At 41.3% G+C, this 18,324-nt stretch overlaps 1 protein-coding gene across 3 annotated transcripts in view; it reads left to right on the top strand.

The window, feature by feature from the left end:
- The window catches only part of si:ch211-278a6.1 (SRC kinase signaling inhibitor 1), a 121,047-nt gene that overhangs the window by 62,500 nt on the left and 40,223 nt on the right, over window positions 1-18,324 (top strand). For all 3 annotated transcript variants that reach the window (XM_042218606.1, XM_042218607.1, XM_042218608.1), the window contains exons 2-7: window positions 1,268-1,297; window positions 2,185-2,543; window positions 8,834-8,860; window positions 16,046-16,241; window positions 16,990-17,001; window positions 17,423-17,718. In XM_042218606.1, the coding sequence (XP_042074540.1) occupies window positions 1,268-1,297; window positions 2,185-2,543; window positions 8,834-8,860; window positions 16,046-16,241; window positions 16,990-17,001; window positions 17,423-17,718 (920 nt within the window). The remainder of the gene's footprint in view (window positions 1-1,267; window positions 1,298-2,184; window positions 2,544-8,833; window positions 8,861-16,045; window positions 16,242-16,989; window positions 17,002-17,422; window positions 17,719-18,324) is intronic.

The following is an 18,324-nucleotide window of genomic DNA, read 5'->3' as shown; positions in this document are numbered from 1 at the left end:
ATATCTAATTATAGTAGATATACTATATATCTACTGTATTTTAATACCGGCTGTAATGATGGCACTCGAAGAGCCAAATGTTTTTTGAGGGGGTATTCACTGTGAAAAGTTTCACAGTCAGTCTATAGGACTCTATAAAACTCTTGGCTGTACTATAAATGTTTGCTGATGTTTCGTTCTCTTCTTAGTTTTATGCCTGTCTATAGGCAGCCTAGTGTACTCAGCTTTTCACTGTCAACGCTGCTACTCAGTTGCATAATAAGCCATACTACATAGGCACAGCTTTGCCAGCCATTGTAATGGGGCCCTTGAGTCAGGTCCTTGTTAGCTGATGCACAATAAGCTCCAGCCTAATGAGGTGTAAACCAGAGATCTGGGAAACTGAGAGGGGGCCAAATGAGTATGGCCGTCAGCCTTGGTGTGCAGTGGAGAGCTCAATGCTAATGCTATTAGCTCGGAGGTCAGTCCATTTTGCCTTTTGCCTGTTCAGTTTATCAGCACTTCATAACGTGCGGGGTGGTAGGGCGGGGTGTTGAGACAGCAGTTCACACTTAAGTGCAGAATCTTTCGGCGAACGAAGAGAGTGAGAAATGGGTTCACAATGAGTGCACGGTTTGATTGCAGCTGCCATGGAGTGATCACAGACCTTCGGCTCTTAACAGACTCCTTCTGTGTTAAGGTTTCTCCACCAGAGAGCGTCGGAGCCTCCATCTGGCCGGCTTTCTCGTCACTTCTGCGTTCATTAACAGTCCATTTGTTGCTTCTGCCCCGAGGAGCCTCCCTCCGCTGCTCACTTGTTCAGCTCGTGCTAATGTTGCTGATGTGAATTTAATGTACATATGGTGCACTTCATTCAGCCCTATTAAGCCTCAGCACTTTTCATGCTTTTACTTTAAATAATATTAGTTTTTATTATCGAGTTGAAAAGAAAAATGCTCGTCTACCTGCTGACGTTTAATATTTTGTTAGAGTTAAATGTGTTGGAGTTTTAGGAAACATTATTTCTGTGTAAAATTCATGATTGTAGTCATTCACCATTCTGCAAGTTACCGTCAGACACTATTAGCATTCATAGAAAGCCATTTCACCATATGTGAACCCTTATGAATACATCACAATGCATATATAATGCATTAACTTATTGTAATTCAGACGAAGTGCTATCATTTCTTGATAGCCCTTTTCTGATGGTCATGTGTTCTGGTGTGTTTGGTTGCACATCTGTGCACAAACACATATATTAACCCTTGGCATGTTTCTCTTCTAGCCAACGCTGGGGCCTGTTTTCCTAAGCAAGGTAACTTACTGGTTGAAAGGTTCTCTGCTCTTTATCGCACCATCATTCATTCATGATTCAAGTCACACAATTATTTGTGTGTGTGTGTGTGTGTGTGTATGTGTGTAATCGCACTGTCTTCTTCCAACTGTCTCCTTTTCTGTCCTTTTCTTTCCTTCCACTTTGGGCTGTGTTGTCTGTCAGTTAGAGAGCTGACAAAAGGCCAAGGGCTGTCAGTTTGAAGCACCTCCTTAAAAATGGACAGCCGGATCAGTACCTTTCAGCAGAGACAGTAAGAATATGTAGAGAAAATGTCTCGCGGGGTTATGGGATGGAGGGCATGCTCACACAGATCGACAGGAGTTGGTGAGGAAGGACAAGAACAGTGAGAGAAATGAAAATGCTGTTCTCTTCATGTTCCCATGTGACTTTCAATCACCTCAATTTTCAGTAGTTTGTTTTTCACTGTTTCTCCAAGAAAACAATGAAAGCCACTTAAGATGACAAGCAGGCATATCACAATGGAATATCCAGCAAAACAAATTCAGTTTGAGCTTCTTCCTTTGATGTACCGCAGAAGCATTTTACTTTTCTCATTTTTCTTCCCTCAGCATTTGAAATCAATAATTCTGCAAGGAACTGCTCTGTCCTGGTGGCAAATAGTCTAACATCCCATCCCATTTCTCTCTCTCTTTCTCTCTCGCTCTCTCTTGTACCTTATATTTCCACTCTCCTTCTCTGCTTCATTTGTTTCCACCTATGTGTGCCTGCTGTGTGTATGTACGTCTCCACCTTAAAATCTTTCTGCATGCTTGTGTGGGTGATGATTCACCTCTCTCCTGCATACTTCCCACCCTTCTTTCCTCCCTTTCTCCCTTTCCTTTGTCCTCCCTTTCCTCGTCTCTTAGATCCCGAGCGTGTTGGCGGTCACATGATCTCAAGAGATGACCTGGAATATCCACGGGAATACCGGACGCTGGGGAACAATGCTCGGCGCTTCTCCAATGTTGGTCTGGTGCATACGTCTGAGCACCGGCACACAGTCAGTGCGGCGCAGAGCCTGGAGGCCCTGACCAACCTGCACAAAGCTGACATGGAACGCAAGAGGGACGCCTTCATGGATCACCTGAAGAGCAAGTACCAACAACAGCAGCAGCAGCAGCAGCAGCTTCAGCATCCACACCACAGCCCTCACCACAACCCACCGTCGCCCTCACCCTCCCACGCCAGCATGAGGGGTACATCAGAGCGATCCGCAAGAGAACAAGTAATTAATATTAATTTATTAGTTAATGTACTTGCGACTGTTTCTATTTTTCACTTTGTTGCCATTTCCAGAGATACTTCCAAAAGACAACTCAAGCTTGAAATGACTAATTTATTACAGCAGCAGAGCTAGAATTTGGTATCTTAGCCCAGAGAACATCTCTTCCCCCACAAATATCACACGCGTAGAAATTTGGGAGCGATAGGGGAGCCAACAGGTGGGTGCAGGGCTCCAGCAGCACTGATTTGTTATAGGGAGAGAAAAGTATAAATACACCATCAAATGGGGACAGTGTTATTGATATACGACAGCAGGACGTGAGTCATGTTACGTTTGTATGACGTAGCGCAGCTCAAGTTGCTTGCCTTGAACCAGCTTGCAGGGTTTTACTCCATTTATGGTGCTTTTTTGGCAGGTGCTGCTTTTAATTCAGGACATACTACTGTTTTCTCAGTGGGTGACATCGCCAAAAAACAAAACCAAAAAATCAAAAAAACATGCTGTCTGTACACACAGAATGCCCCATTACTTAGGTGGAGTTAAATGGATTATTAAATGGTAAAAAAACAGGCATCTTGCTGGTGATATCAACAGTGAAACGAGCACGCAGTTTGACACCGACCTAGATAGAAAAGACGTAAAAGAGGTGTGTCAGGTAGTTTTGTAGGTGTAACAGGTGTCATTATAAAATGCTTTGTTTTGTTTTACTTCTTGAAGAAGTAGCAAAACTTTACATAGAGTTAAAGATGAGAGATGTCCTCTCAAATTAGCACAAAATGTTGAAACCCTGATTAAAAAAATACAAAGATCAAAGAACCGTGCCGGAGGTGCTGCAACAGGATGCTACTCAGCATGGTGCCGCCTTCAGAAGAGGGTTTCAGACCAGAGCAGGGGTTCTGCTAAGGTGCGGACACATCGAAATAATCTTTCTCCTCTGCTCTCCTCGCTTTTTGTTCCCCCCTTTCTAAATGTGCTTCATGCTTTGACCAGTTTCATGGCTCTCTGTCTCACACACACTACGCAGAAACATGCTCTCTGTGTTCCAGTGCAGCTGCTGTGTTAAAACCGGGTAGATTTAGTGTAATGATGTGACAAGAAAAGCACATCAGGGGCGAAGGGAAAGAATCAAAGAGAGTGACGGAGTGAGCGAGCGAGCGGGAGGGTGGTTGAACGGCAGGTGGAGTCCGTAGTTGCCTTGGTAACCTCTCCCATGTATGGTAGGTGAGGATATCGCATTGCAAAGGTCAGGTTGTGTAGAGAGGGATGAATTGTGCAATGAATCCAGAAGAGACAGGGGAATAATAAGCTCAAGGTAGGTGTTTTTCCTCAAATTAAGTGTCAGCCTGTGGAGTGGACAGATCCATAGGTGACAGGGCATTTTCACTCAGGGAAGGAAGCAGCAGAGCCCAGGATTTCTTGTCATCTTGTGGTTTTGCAGAGCATGGACAGCAAGGAAGGAGGGAGGGTGGGAGGAGGAGCTGGAGAGGAGCGCAGCAGCCTGTGAAGCAGCCCACTGCTCAATTAGCCAGCACCAGCAGGACCCAGCCACCCATCTGCGAAGGAGTTAATCGGCTGGTGTTGTAATGAATTAAATAAAGAGTTTCCGCCGCATGTGCAACTGTAGAGCGAGACAGCGAGAGAGGGAGATTGAGTGAAAGAGAGGGAGGTGGGTAAGAGAAGCTCAGGGAGGGAGAGACAGGCGAAAGCACGATGAGGATTCACTGTACCTGACGAACAGCCTGGGATGACTGGAGTGGTGGACAGGCACAGGTGCACTGCAGGTGAGATGAGACTGGAAACTGGAGGCTGCCGCAGAGAGTTTGTGTGTTTGTGTGTTTCTGGGAGGGCATGTGCTCGCTGGGATTAGAGTGCATACCTGTTGTGCTTGTTGTGGTTGTATAGACGGCGTGCATATGCTCACAAAGCAAGCTACACGGCGGCTGATGTATAAGCTGTTCACAGCGTCCTTTGTGTCTCTGTTTGAGCAGTAATTTGCTGATTAATGTGTGCGTTTTTAAGAGAGAGAGACGGAGAAGCTGCTGTGATGTTTAGACACAACACCGGACTGGAGGAGGATCGAGGGAGAAAGAGTAAGAAGGGTTGATTTGAGGGGGGCGGGGGTGCAGAGAGGATGACGACATGAGAAAGAGACAGAGGTGGAGGAGGGGTGGAGCGAGTGCAGCCTGTTTTACATGCAGGTCAGGTAATGCAGCGCTCCACTCTGCGAGACTAAGTCCTTCTGTTAGATTTCTGTGGTTAACCCCAGTAAGTGCACAAACACAAGCTTATGCGTAAATATATAGATGTCTTAACTTTGCAGTGAGAAATGCATTTAACCCTCCAGCCCTAAGTTCAAACATCTATCAGTAATTTTGTCTAAGTGGGGCTTGCAGCCTATTTAATTCAAGTGGAAGTTAAAATATGACAATGTGTAGATTTGAGCTAAGTAGCAGAGCTACAGTCAAGAGTTACTCTGTCATCTGTTCATCTGGGATTAGAGTGATAACGACTGGCACTATAGGCTAAGGTGTTGAATATGATTTCTTCCCAGAAGATGTTCTTTAATGGCAGTGATTATTGCCTGCATGGAGAACTGCTAAAGAGAAATAATCTACATTGAAATAAGCCCTCTCCAGTTTGCTCTCTCTCACATTCACATTCGAATATTTGCAAATCAAAGTCCAAGTGAAGTGTATCTGCAGCTGTCAGAGCAGAGCAACGGTTAAAGAACAATAAAAATGTGTTTACTTTAGTGTGAGTTAGCCTCATTAAAGCAACAAACAGAGAAACACTGGGAAGAGACAGACACACAAGACCACAAATCACTTCTGCACCATTAAAGCCAAGCCTCTGAGTCATTCAGCTTTGTGGGAAAATAAAATCATTAAGGTTGTCAGAACAAATGAACAGCAATTATTTATGATGCACCGGTGCTGCCCCTGAGCTCCTGTCAGTTCGACAAATTGTCAAGGACAAAACTCAGTGGCTACAGTTAATAAATGATGGACTCATGATCAGGTATTGAAGGTCAGTTTAAGTCCAGTCCTGAAGGATTGTGTATTGGCATATCCCCAAAAGCGACCCACTTTATCACTGACCTTCAATCTCTAACTGAGAGTCTGCTTTTTGACCAGATGATTTACAAATCCAGTGTGTTCCTGTGAACAACGAGAACTTTTTAAAATCATCCACAAAGAGTTTTCTCTTTATTATCACCAATGTTGGTTAATTTAATCCTGTGGACTTTGAAGATAAGTGGTTTTCTATGGACAGCAACAATACAAGGCATTCGAGTTCGGCAGGGGACATCACACCAAAGAGTCATTTTCTCTAGCAACTGCTTTGACATGTTGGTAGAAATTTATATACCACGGGGAAAAAGAAGCGTGGGTAGAGATTAAGCGCCATATAAATTTGCGTCCTACTTGTCTCAGAGCCAGTGAGCCTAAGCACAGTCATACACATTTAAAATTATACTTAGAACAACTCCACTCTACACTAGCAAAACATTACTTGGAGAATAAAATAACAAAATGGCACACAATGCTTTGAGTGAGATTTAAAGGTTTCAGTGTTTCATTTTTTAGGTGGTTAGTTTGTTACTGTTGTTCGGCCCATATCACAGGATTATTAAACCAGTTTTGTATTGTATACTGTGTAAGCTCCAAGCAGGTTTTGTTTATATAGTGGAGATGCAGTATAAAAAAAGAAGAGACAAGCACAGATGAACTCAAAGACAGCAGCCACTTCACGAAACCTGAATAATTTTAGAGCAGCCTTCTAAAGCTGTTGTCTATCATATATAACAAAACACAGATTTGTAAGGAATAGCGCAGATATTCTGAGCTATGGATATTTTTCCCTTTTTGGGATGTTCTGGTAGGTTGGTGCAGTTGATCCCAAGTCTAATGCTGAGTCCAAACTACATGCTGATTTAAAGATAAGATAAGATAACTCTTTATTGTCATTGTACAGTCATACATAGTACAATAGTATGATGAACTTGGAAAACTGTCGCACGTTGGCACTATATGCAACACAACACATCACAGTAACTTAACTTAGTAATAAAATGAAGAATAAGTCTTTGTGTATTGCACACTGTTATTATTGCACATTAATTATTGTTGCACGTTGTTTTTTATAAATATTATTATTGTTATTGTTGTTACCCCCCCAAAAAAAGTCCAGGGAGGTAGTCAATCAGGTCAGCTGTTTGCACTGATTAGGGCCATTGCCCTGTTGTAAAAGCTGTCCTTGAGTCTATTGAGTCTATCAGGACCTCAGCAGCCTGAACCTCCTGCCAGACGTCAGGAAAAGCAAGATTTAAAATATGTTGCAAAAGTCTCAAAATACTTCCAAAACATATTAAATGGACTTTTATTATTCAAGAGAAGTGTACAATCAGTGCAGCGTAGATATCAGGGAAACATGGAAACGTATTTTGATATTTAGCTCCCCCCTCTCCAGCCTGTTTGTGTGTATATACAGTATCTTCTGTCTAAAAAAAATCAATTAAATTTTGCTATTCTGGCAACTTTTTATTTTTAGGTAACCATATAGACATGATTTCCGTGAGTGCTGTAGATGTGGCTGCTTCCAGCTGCTCCTTTATTCACAAGGGACCCACTCGGCACGTTTGATTTGGCAGATTTTTTTTTACGCTAGATGCACTTCCTGACACACCCTCAAAAGGATTTGTCTCCTCCTGGGATGGGATCTTTTGCTTGTTAGATGGCGTGAACCGCTACACCATCGAGCCATCATGTGTGCTATTGATGCAAAAAGTCAAAGTACTGGGAAAAATAATAATAATTCATCATTAGAATAATAAAATTTTAGTAGAATAGCTCTAGAAGTAAAAAGCATTTATTGTCTTTTTAGTGCATTTGTGATTTTTATTTTTTTTTTTATTCTTTTTGTTGGTGTGGCGTTCAAGATTCACACTTTAATTCAAAACTGATAATATAAAATAATTATCTGTTCATTTATGTAAAGTAGCTACAAAACATTTAAAGTTTTCCTCTCCTGTTTTCATCAGAGCCATAAAACACCTTGTATACTGACTGAAAAGAGCTGCAAAGGGGGTTTCAGCACACAGTAGTTTACTGCTGCTACCTTCTTGCCCAGGAAACTTTACTGCTTTGCATTAATTTAATTATAGCACTTCATTCTGTGTCAAGGCCAAGCAAACAGTTGCATCTCGATTCGAAAAGAGAAGACGGAAGGAAATAGAGTGACAGAAACACCTGAGCTGAAAAAGAGTGAGGGAACATTAAGTGAAAGCTTGGGTTGCAATAAGTTAGTAATCACTGGCCCTGATTCTCGTGTTTACAGAAATAATCTGGCTTTTGTTGAGACTGTATTAGAATGGGAGGCGGGTAATGAAAAACCACCAACTATCATAAATCAAAACTTGTCGCTTAAAAAAAAGAAAAAGAAAAAAATTCATCTGCCAGGAGACTAATGTGGGTTCTGGAGAACGGGGACTGAATGGACTGAAAATTGCCTGCAGATAAGAATAAGAACAAGAATAACAGTTTGGATTAGAATTAAAATTCATGGACTTTTGCAATCTTTTTTTTTTTTAATTTCCATGTCAGTTTAAGGTATTTTGGAGCCATCAGTGGATTGGCCTGGATTTGACTGTGGGGTAATTATGGCTTTATAGAAAGCCAGAGACCTCTGCCAAAATGCGAGCGCCTTTTAGTATGTGGCAGAGCAGCAGGAAGGGCAAATGGACAGATGAGAAATACAGCATGCACTGGCGAAAATAAGCAGGTGAGATTTCGAGGTTCTGATGAAAAGAGCGCAGCTGGTGGATTGGGAATGGATGAGACAGGAGACGGCAAGCGGGAGGCAGAGTGCTCGGTTGCCTGTGGTGGTGAAGTCTGGGAGAGAGGCCAGCGTTGCCGCTACAGAGTGGGTTGCTTGCTTGATTCGATTTCACTCTTTTCATTTCCTCACCTTCACCAGTTACAGCCAACAACGCAATCTTGTTTTAGGTACGCTGGAACCCAGTGCTTGCAAAACACAGAGACCACTTGCATTAACACCAATCATTTAATACTTCAGAGAGCCCTATTAGATGAGGCTGTCAGTAATATTAATGAGTTCAAATGATGCTTTCTGGAGGAAAATGCAAAACTTTTTGTGGCCTGCAGCGTGACTCTGTCTTGTAACTAGTTTACTTTGCTCTGCGCAATATTCTGTTTATATTTAACTTAAGCTATAAGCAGAGACGTAAATATCTAACTATTCTCTCTGTCTCCCTTCCTGAAACTTCACAGCAACAGCCCAACTACTGGAGCTTTAAGGTCAGTGCTGCTAGTTCAAGTGTCCCTGTGTGTTTGTCATTTTTCCTGTCCGTTGTGTGTGTTAGTGTGTCCATTTGAATGTGTCTATGTGTGCTTTGTGCTGTGGCATCACTTTCGACCCTCAGGCATCACTAGCCTATCTCCATGCTACTTTGGCTTCAGTATCCAACTCGCTTGACATCTCTTGGCTCTCTGTGCACTGTGTGTGTGCATGTGTGTGAGACTTTTGTCTCTTTATGGGTGTGTGGGTGTGTGTGGTGGCAGAGGTGTCAGGGGGTGGCAACAGCTTAAACTTCTCCCGCTCCATTTAATCTGCAGAAGATGAATCTCTCTGGATTTATGATACCTCAGTCAGCTGGCATTAATGGATAGCAGCCATGTGACACTGCTGACGTATTACTGAGTGAGACATTAAGAATGCATTTCAGATGTGCTACTCAAGCATTACTGAAATAATGCTTTGGCATTAGCACAGAAGCTTGAGTCATGGCAAAAGATGCTAAATGTATTTTATCCACAGGTTTATAAAGGAAAAACATGGGTTATATACACTGGAGAACAGGCAGTGATATTGACTGTATAAATCACTTACGCTGAATTGCTGGCTTGCATGCAAGGTTGTGTGTATCACTTTCTGACTTTATAGATCATAGTGGTAGGCAGGGAGTTGTACTATCTAAATAGAGGAGGTTAAAGAAGGTATTGATATGTGTGAGGGAAGAGCCCAGGGCTTGTCTGAGTTGTAGTCTGACCTCAGTCTGTGCTCTCAGCATCATTTGGACCAGGTGGAAATGTCACTAAATATCAATGGCTAAATGCCCTGACCCTTGGGGAAGGGTAAGCAATTTATCCCCTATTCCCACAACTAATTTATTCTGAATAACATGAATTTAGAGTTCTGTCTGTCACATAAATGTGCCACACAAGTAAACGATTTTGAACTCTGCAGGACATACAGGTGGGCTGCCAAAGCTCGGGGGTGTTTGAGGAAGAAAAATAGCATTTGAAACAATCAATTGAACCAATTATGACTTTTGAGAAATGAAATAACAAGACTGAAAGATTTTCTACAGAAATACTGAGAATGCTATTCATCTGCCTCCAACCCTTTGTCCTCCTTCACTATATCCATGAATCTTCCTCTTTTCCTGCTTGGAAGCTCCACATTCAACATCCTTTATCCATTTGTTACCCAACATATCCACTATCCCTCCTCTGCACATGTGCAAATCATGTCAACCTGAGCTAGCCCTCTGATATACTCATTTCTAATCTTATCCATCCTGCTCATTCCCAATGAAAATGTTAAAATGATGTCAAAATAATAATAATTGAAACTAATAATTATATTTGCATTTGAAAATGTGGGTTCTTGATTAGCAATGAAGGCCATGACATGCTCATCGGTATTCCCCAAAGTCAAGTTGACCTTTAGGGATGTTTAGTTTTTTTCCAACCGTTAATGAGAAACTGAAAGCTGTGTTATACAAACTGTGAAGTGTTTAGAAGAAAAGCTTTAGAAAAAAACTAAAATTAATTAACTCTTTTTTAGTCAAAGTAGTTCATGATTAACATTTTCTTTATCAGTGATTTACTAGAGATTGTTTTCATTTCTTTGCATTTATTAGTGCAAGTTGCTTTTTTGTTATTCACGTATTGTTGTTTTGCAGCTTTGCACTAAATTAGGTTGTTTTAATAACGCAGTAGTGAGAAAGAGAGAATTTATTGATTTGTTCCAGAGATGCAGCAGCATTAATATAGTGTCAAATGAAATAAGCAAAATACTCCAAGTGATCATAAATCTAAAGATATCATATATTTAGATTTTAACACAGAGGCTGTTGTTGACATCTTTTACTGTATGTCGGCGCCTCATCTTGTTCAATTTTCTCCATTTTGCACTAGAGCTTCTGAAAGCCATGTCCTGCTCCCTCATGCTATCATCTCTAATCTAAGGCTAATTCTCCCTGAATTACCCTCCCTGCTCAAATTAAACCCCCAAATGGAAGTAGTATAAGGACTGCATACACTCATGGTTTCATCTTTGGCATAAATATGTTTTCCAGGGATCTTATTGGATTGTAGCATGCTAAATATAGACACATTTTTAAGTCTAATTAACAAGTTGTGGGTGACGCATGACTGAACATATCCCTGACATGAAACTGTCAAAGTTTCAAAACTGCTGTTTCTCTCGGCCAGAAACCCACCTAACACTCTCAGCTATAATATGGTGTCTTGAGGAACACTGCGTTATTCTCACCCTCTTTTATAAGCAAACCTATTGCAACAACTTACAATTTATAGCAATTTTACAAAGCATTTTGTTCCATGCATTGATGATTCCTGGTATTCTAAAGAGAAAGGATTCTGAGAGTATTGGGGGACTGTGTGTCCAGGAGATTGGCTACAAAGATGAAAAGCTATAATAACGGAAAAAAGCAAGTAGAGCCAAATGGATGTGAGAGATGGATCGATTTAGGGGACTGTTTTCTCTCCATTTTCTAAAAGTGAGAGCTGTGAACTTTTTTTGTGTGGGAAAAGAGCCAGGTTGTGGGTGGAGGAAAAACATTAAAAATGCTCAAGATGTAGACAGAAACAACACGAGAGATGTACCTGGATGTGGCTTTGGCCTCTGCTGCCAGAGACTGAGGGGGAAGCAGATATGTTCACACAAAGCAGTCGAGTAAGAATTAAAGGAGGACACATGAGTGACAGGGGATAAAAGGTGGGAAAGGAGGACATATCACTGGAGGCTAAGACACACAGAAGCATCCAGGGAAGATAAAGATATTATTAGGAGGGGCGAACAAAATAAGCTGGTGGGGGGAAAAAAGTATGAGATGTGGACAAGGTGTGAGGTTTGCAATTTAAAGATTTTACACCTCGGGAACCAAAGGCTTCACTCACATCAAGCTGTGTTTGGCATTTTTATGTATAGTAATTTTCAAATCCAACAGAATTTAATGTCACTTAAGAGGAGAATTACTGCTCTTGCAGAAAAGATTAGAAAGAGGCTGGCAGCAACCATCATGTAATAAGCCAGCCTCTGGTTTTAGACTGTTACAGCAGTGTAGTTCAGCCATTTTCTTGTCTTGTTGGATGCTCAGCTGTATCGTAGCCAATGCCGACACCTCGCACATGAACTCCTCTTAACTTAAGCTTGTGCATCACACGGTTCATATTTATTCACATTCTACATGTTATGTTATGAACAAGAGGAAAATAGGAATATATAAGGACACAGAGGGGGTTTCAAGTTCAAAATATACTCCAGAATTTTTAAAACAAGCTCACTTCACTTTTATGGCCAGATCACTGAACCTTCAGGCAGTTAGTTAATCAGGCATCAACCACCTCAAACTGAGCACAATATCAGAAAACAAGTTCAGGGTTTAAATTAAATGTAATCTTCACAGAGAGATAACTTTGCAGATGCATTCATTTTTTGATCGCCCCAGAAGTTTAATTACAGTATGCCTGATTAAAACATTCTGTGGCTGAAGTGAAGTTCACCATTTTTATTGAAGAAGAGATAAAAAATCTGACAACTAGTTTGCAGTCTAAATAAGACGACCCTGAAGTACAAGATGGAGTTTGATGAGAAATGCTCCCCCAAACATAGAAAGCCATATACCAAGGCTACAAGGCTTTTGACCTTAAAGCAGAGTAGACCATTGTGTGTGTGTGTGTGTGTGTCTGTGTGTATGCACGCATGCTAGTGTCTACAAGCAAGAAACAAGAAAAGACATGGTGGGAGGTTGCAATGAGTTTAATGCAGTTTGTAGCCTTAGGTTGCCTTGTCCCACTTTCCACTCTATTCACATGTAAGATCATCCTGTTCTCCTCTTGTTCCTCTCTTCTGCAATGCCCTTATAGCAGTGTGGAGATTGCAACAGTAATTGAGTGCTGTTGGAAAAAGTCTAAAAAAAAAGGTTGAGGTGTAGGGAAGGGGGTGGACGGTGGGAGGGTGTGGAGGAAAAATGAGGAGGTAAAACCAGTTTTCCTCAAAGGCTGTGAACACCGTGATGTAACGCTGGCATTTCTAGCAGCACCAGATGCATGACCAGATGGTGCATTCACATATATTATTTACAATGCAAAATTACCGCGGTGAGACATTTTCAGTTTACATATCACATAAACCACCAATATGGAAGTCAATGTTTGGGGACTGTTGTAATAAGACGATCTGAGTAAAACCACATGTAACAACAGCGGCAGTAATCTTACACCCAGTCATACATGGGGATTTCATTGTCTTGTTTTTGCAGCATGTTGAAAGGAGTTGTGGAGAGAATACAGGGTGAATAAGGAGGTAAATTTGGGTTTAAAAAGATGACAGGAAAGCTAGTTCAGACATACAGGATCATACTCTCCCATTTCCATTTCCTAGAAAGCTCAGTGGGTTATTTCGCTTTAAAATTATATTCTAACAAGGACAGCTAGAATGAGTCAAGCTGTAGTTCAGAGTTGCTCATATTCCCATTCATAGAAAAAGCTGCATTTCTTTGCCAAATCAGCTCCTGGGTGTTACTTTTACTGAGTAATATTTCATTTAGACGGCTGGTTCAGCACCTGTTCTGTGTTGGCTAAACACCTGAATTTGTTAAGCACAGAGTCCAAAAACTGCTTTTTATCATCCTCCTTCTTTATTGGCATTTAGAACGTCAAGTGTAGTCTACAAATAGTCTAGCAAAAATTAACATTAAAAAATGTAATAGTTAGGAAATATGATTATTCATTCTCTTAACAAGAGTTAGTTGAGAAGATTGCTATCCGTCTCATGTATGTAAAGTATATATGAAAACATCACTATCAGTAGCACACCTCACTACACTGGTTCATTCTAAAAAGTAACAAAAATCTACAAATCAGTACCTTTTAGCTCAGTAAGTAACCTTTTTACTGTTTAGCCTGTAAAGTGTAAAAATTACAACTGGTTATTTTGATGTAAGGTCATGTATAAATAACTCCAGCCTACATAGTAGTCTGGCAAGTGCACGAAGCCCAAGAATTATACTGCTGTTACCTCAGAGCTGGGATGACTGTTCACCAGTGTTGCCAGTCTGCTAATCATAGCTTCTTAGACTCACATCAAACAGCTTGTATTACACCGAAAGCACGTTTCAACATTTCAATCACAACTTTTGCTTCCTAAAACAGTGGAAACGTAAATAAAATCTCCAGGGTTTATTTTGATCCCCCAACCCTCCTCACCCCTTAATGTCCCTATGTAGGATGGTCTGGCCAGAATGAGGCAAGCTACAGTGTGGGCTCCTCCTCCTCCTCTGTGATGCTGTTGGCTGTGTTCCTCGGTGTGGTCACAGCTTAGATAAATGACCCTATTAGAAAACATGGTGTGGGTTATCTGTCAGCATCGCAGTTTCTCAGTGCGCTCAGACACTGTCTGCCGCTACCATCACTGGTTTGGTTCACTGTGTATGATTGCGTGATTGAATTATGTATGATGGTGGCAAAAGGAATGTAAGGTTACATTATAAAAAATGGTCGTTGGGATTTTTAGTCTTGCTGCAGGTTTGTAACTTGTCTTGTAAACATACACGTGAATGCATGCAGCAGCTAATTAAAAGACCAAATTACCAATGACTGCAGTACCTAACATGATATAAGGTCCCATATATTGCTGTTTGGTTATTCCATTTCCTACTGGAATAATTACTCGATTCCCAGAAGTTTAATAAGTAAAAAAGATTTATCTCATTGAGTTGCATGAGTACTGCAACGTTTATTATCATTTGCATCTACATATTAAGGATATCTACTAAAGCTAAAGCTAGGCTGGTGTTCACTTGGTAGTGTTGGACAAATTGAACTATGATCATCAGTGCAAAATTCTGTAGCAATCGATCTAAAAGCTGAGTATGCACCGAGGTGGTCGATCGACTATCTGACAGGGTGACATTGCCATCCATTGAACTGTGCCACCTGCAAGGCTAAAAAAAATTAATCTTGTGCTACATTCATTTTGCCCACTGTGACAGTATACTGTCACATGCTGCCTTTTGGTAAAAACAAAACCCACCCTTTTGAAATTCTCTGTCTGGGATATTGAGATGGATTTCTTCCCTGCTATTTTTTCATTTTACTGATTAGGTAGTTAATTGATTATTTTGAAAAAAAAAATCCATATTGAAAGTATTCTCTGTTTGCATCTTTCATTTCTTGTTCAGCATGCTTTCCTGGCTTATTACCCAATTAACAAAACCATAAATGGATGTACAGTGGTTGTGTGTTCTGTGCAGTGTTGTGTGTTTATGAATGAATTCAAACAACCCACTGCTGAGACTTAATGAGCGCAGATATGGCCCTCCATATTGCTTCTGTCAGTATCCCATTAATTAAATACCACATTAATGGAAGGAGCAGTAGATCCATGCTGCTGCTTGACTTAGGCAGCGAAAGGAAGACAGGGAAATTCTTAGAAAGGACTGTTCTAAGCGAACACAATGACTGGTGTGCTCGTGGTTCAAGGAGGATGAGACAGGAATGGCTCCTGTGCTGTGGCCAAAGATGCATTTGCTTTTGCCGTCCAAACAATGAGCAGACAGCATTCTGGGAGCTCATTACAGCAGCCTCTGAGCTGGAGGAGACTCTGCAGCGGTGGGGGATCAGAGAGACAGTTCAGTGAGCTCAGCCCCAGCTGCGCTAACAGTCTTTCAGTGAGAGACGCCTGGGCATAGGCCAGCAGGATAAACCCACAGTGACAGCCTGGGATTTGCATGAGCTTCTCCTCCCATCCCACAAGCATTCATTTAAAGTTCGTAGCTGCAAACGGACAAGTTTGTATGAGAGCGTGTGGGAGGTGTGCAAAGTCTCACTAACTTTTTCTGAGTTTCTGCTTAATACGTCTCCTTACAAGTGATTCATAAAGGCTGATGTCCTGGCATTCTGTGCCAACTGAGTACAGCTATATAATGTTTTGTTGCTGCACCATTCAACTAATGTCAGAGACTGTGACGCCAGTAATTCTTTGTAAATGGCTGCTAGCTTAACCATTGTCAGGGCTTCAATAATCTTGTTAGGTGTTTCATTGTGTGGTGTCTCACTGTGTGCCTGCTTTCTGTTTTTGAGTTGTTCTTACACCACTAGCCCCGTCCAATCCATTCTTTCCACTTCAGTTTCACTTCACAGTGAATTAATCTGTCCCTTTTCTCTCTGTAGAGCCGCAGTCCACGCCACTCCCAGTCTACCCAGTCTGGTCTTGCCGACCAGGCTGCCAAGCTCTCTTTTGCCTCCGCTGAATCCTTGGAGACTATGTCAGAAGCCGACATCCCCATTGGGTTTAACCGGATGAACCGATTTCGCCAGAGTCTGCCGCTGTCCCGCTCAGCCAGCCAGAATAAGCTACGATCTCCAGGTTAAAATCACTGCATACCAGCTGGACTCAAGGCAGCTTTCTCTTTACCTCATGTAGCTGGTGAAGGGAACCACTGTGCTTACAAGGAATTGAAGGAATTGTGTTTTATTCACACCGAATTTACAGTCTTTAGTCTAATTGACCTGCTATAAAAATGTACAGAACACTCAAACCTGATAAAGTATGACTTTGTTTTTCAGTGTCGATGCAGTACGCTCCCTGTGAGCTCAAAAATGTCTTGTAGTTTTTAGAATGGAATAAAAAACATAGATATTTTTTTTCTTAGGATAGGTATTTTAGTGACATTTCATTTAACTGTAACAGAGTTCATACTGTATTGGATTAAGTATATCCTTGTGTGCAAGCAGAACATTCAAGGACAGTTTTACATTAAAAGGGCCTTGGGAGTGTAGAGAGGATTAATGTGAAGGTGGTGCAGATTCATAAAGAGCAAGGTGTGGAGTTACCTTGCGCAGGTGAAAGAAGTGGGTGTAAAATTAAAGAGCTATACCTGATTAGGGCATTCCTGAATAAGAAGTTCAAACAAAAGTGACACACCAGGCTTGCCTGTCTCCCCTGTCTCTACACTAACTACTGTCTTTGTTTTCTTCTCTTCCCAACTTGTCTGCAGTATTAACTGACACTTAATTTTGCCTGACTTTTAACTCTTGGTCTTTCTTTGCTTTGTTTGTTCTTTTTTGTTTGTCCCATGGTGTATGACTTTTTGTTTGTCCCATGGTGTATGAAGATGAATTTTCAGGTTAGTCAGGCGTCAAACACATCTTTATTTATATGATCGTTGCAGAATCTGCTGAAAGCTTTTTATGAAGTTGGGATGTTTTGGAGTTTAATTATTCATAGATGGGGCAACTAATACTCAAAAAGAAAACCTTGCAAAAAATTCAGCCTGTGCATGCATCTTTGTGCATTATCTGTGAGTTCTCAACTAGCTCTCACAATCCTAATCTAACATTAAGAAAATAAGAGTGGGTTTGGTACTCATTTAGCCATTAATCATGTTGACATCTGATGAGAAAAGTTATCTAGATTTCGTATCTCAAGAGTCAGAACATTTGTATCATTTCAGCTGCAGCCAACAAAATGTCTTTGCTAGTTCTCTCCATCCACTAAAGCCAGCATCTTCTGACTCAGCCACCTTCTCCTTCATCGCTTTCTTTTAGGCGTGCTGTTTCTGCAATATGGAGATGAGACGCGTCGGGTGCACATCACCCATGAGCTCACCAGCCTGGATACGCTGCATGCTCTCATCGTGCACATGTTCCCTCAGAAGTTGACAGCAGGTATGCTGAAGTCACCCAACACAGCCATCCTGATCAAGGACGAGGCCCGTAATGTCTTCTACGAGCTGGAGGATGTCAGAGACATTCAGGATCGCAGCATCATCAAGATTTACCGCAAAGAACCCATCTATGCTTCTTATCCCGCTGCCGCACACCTGGCCAACGGGGACTTGAGGGTAAGCAGAATGGAGCTGGGAGGTGAAAAGGCCAGCCTGTTTCTGCTATTTCACAGAACAAAATTCATGTCTGATCTCTGGCAAGTTTGACAACTGAACTGTCAATGAAAACCATAATGGGGTGCCTTTTTGGTAAGGTAATAGTGCCTTGTTTTATTATTTTTATTATTTTAGTGGCTACTTTGACTATTACAGGCTATTACAGTATATTCAGGTTAGTAATTTAACAGGTATTCCTCCTGGAAATGTATTTTCTTATCTTCAAGTAGGCCATCTGTTGCTGTGCAGACACCAGAGAACAATGTTCCTGTGTGAAATGAGCATATTTTAACATTCAAAGCTATTTCTGCTTCAGTAAAGATCAAGGGAGCCTGAGGGAGATCTTTTTTTTTAGTTTTTTTTATACAAAACTATGCTTACAATCTGCATTATTCACAAAATACTAAGAATACAACTCTTGTTAACCATGCAAACAGAGAATGAAAAATGATTTCTGTGCATGTACTGTGCTTGTTTACGTAAACATTTTATACAAGAAGTTGACATGGAAAAAGAGGGGAAGGGGTGGCCAACGAGTATGTGTACACCACAAAAACATCAAAAAGT

The sequence above is a fragment of the Haplochromis burtoni genome, unplaced genomic scaffold, assembly GCF_018398535.1.
Source record: "Haplochromis burtoni strain Fernald_Lab_line unplaced genomic scaffold, NCSU_Asbu1 Contig_21, whole genome shotgun sequence".
NCBI lineage: Eukaryota > Metazoa > Chordata > Actinopteri > Cichliformes > Cichlidae > Haplochromis > Haplochromis burtoni.
Note: the sequence above shows the minus strand (reverse complement) of the source record. Positions and strands in the feature narration are given on the sequence as shown.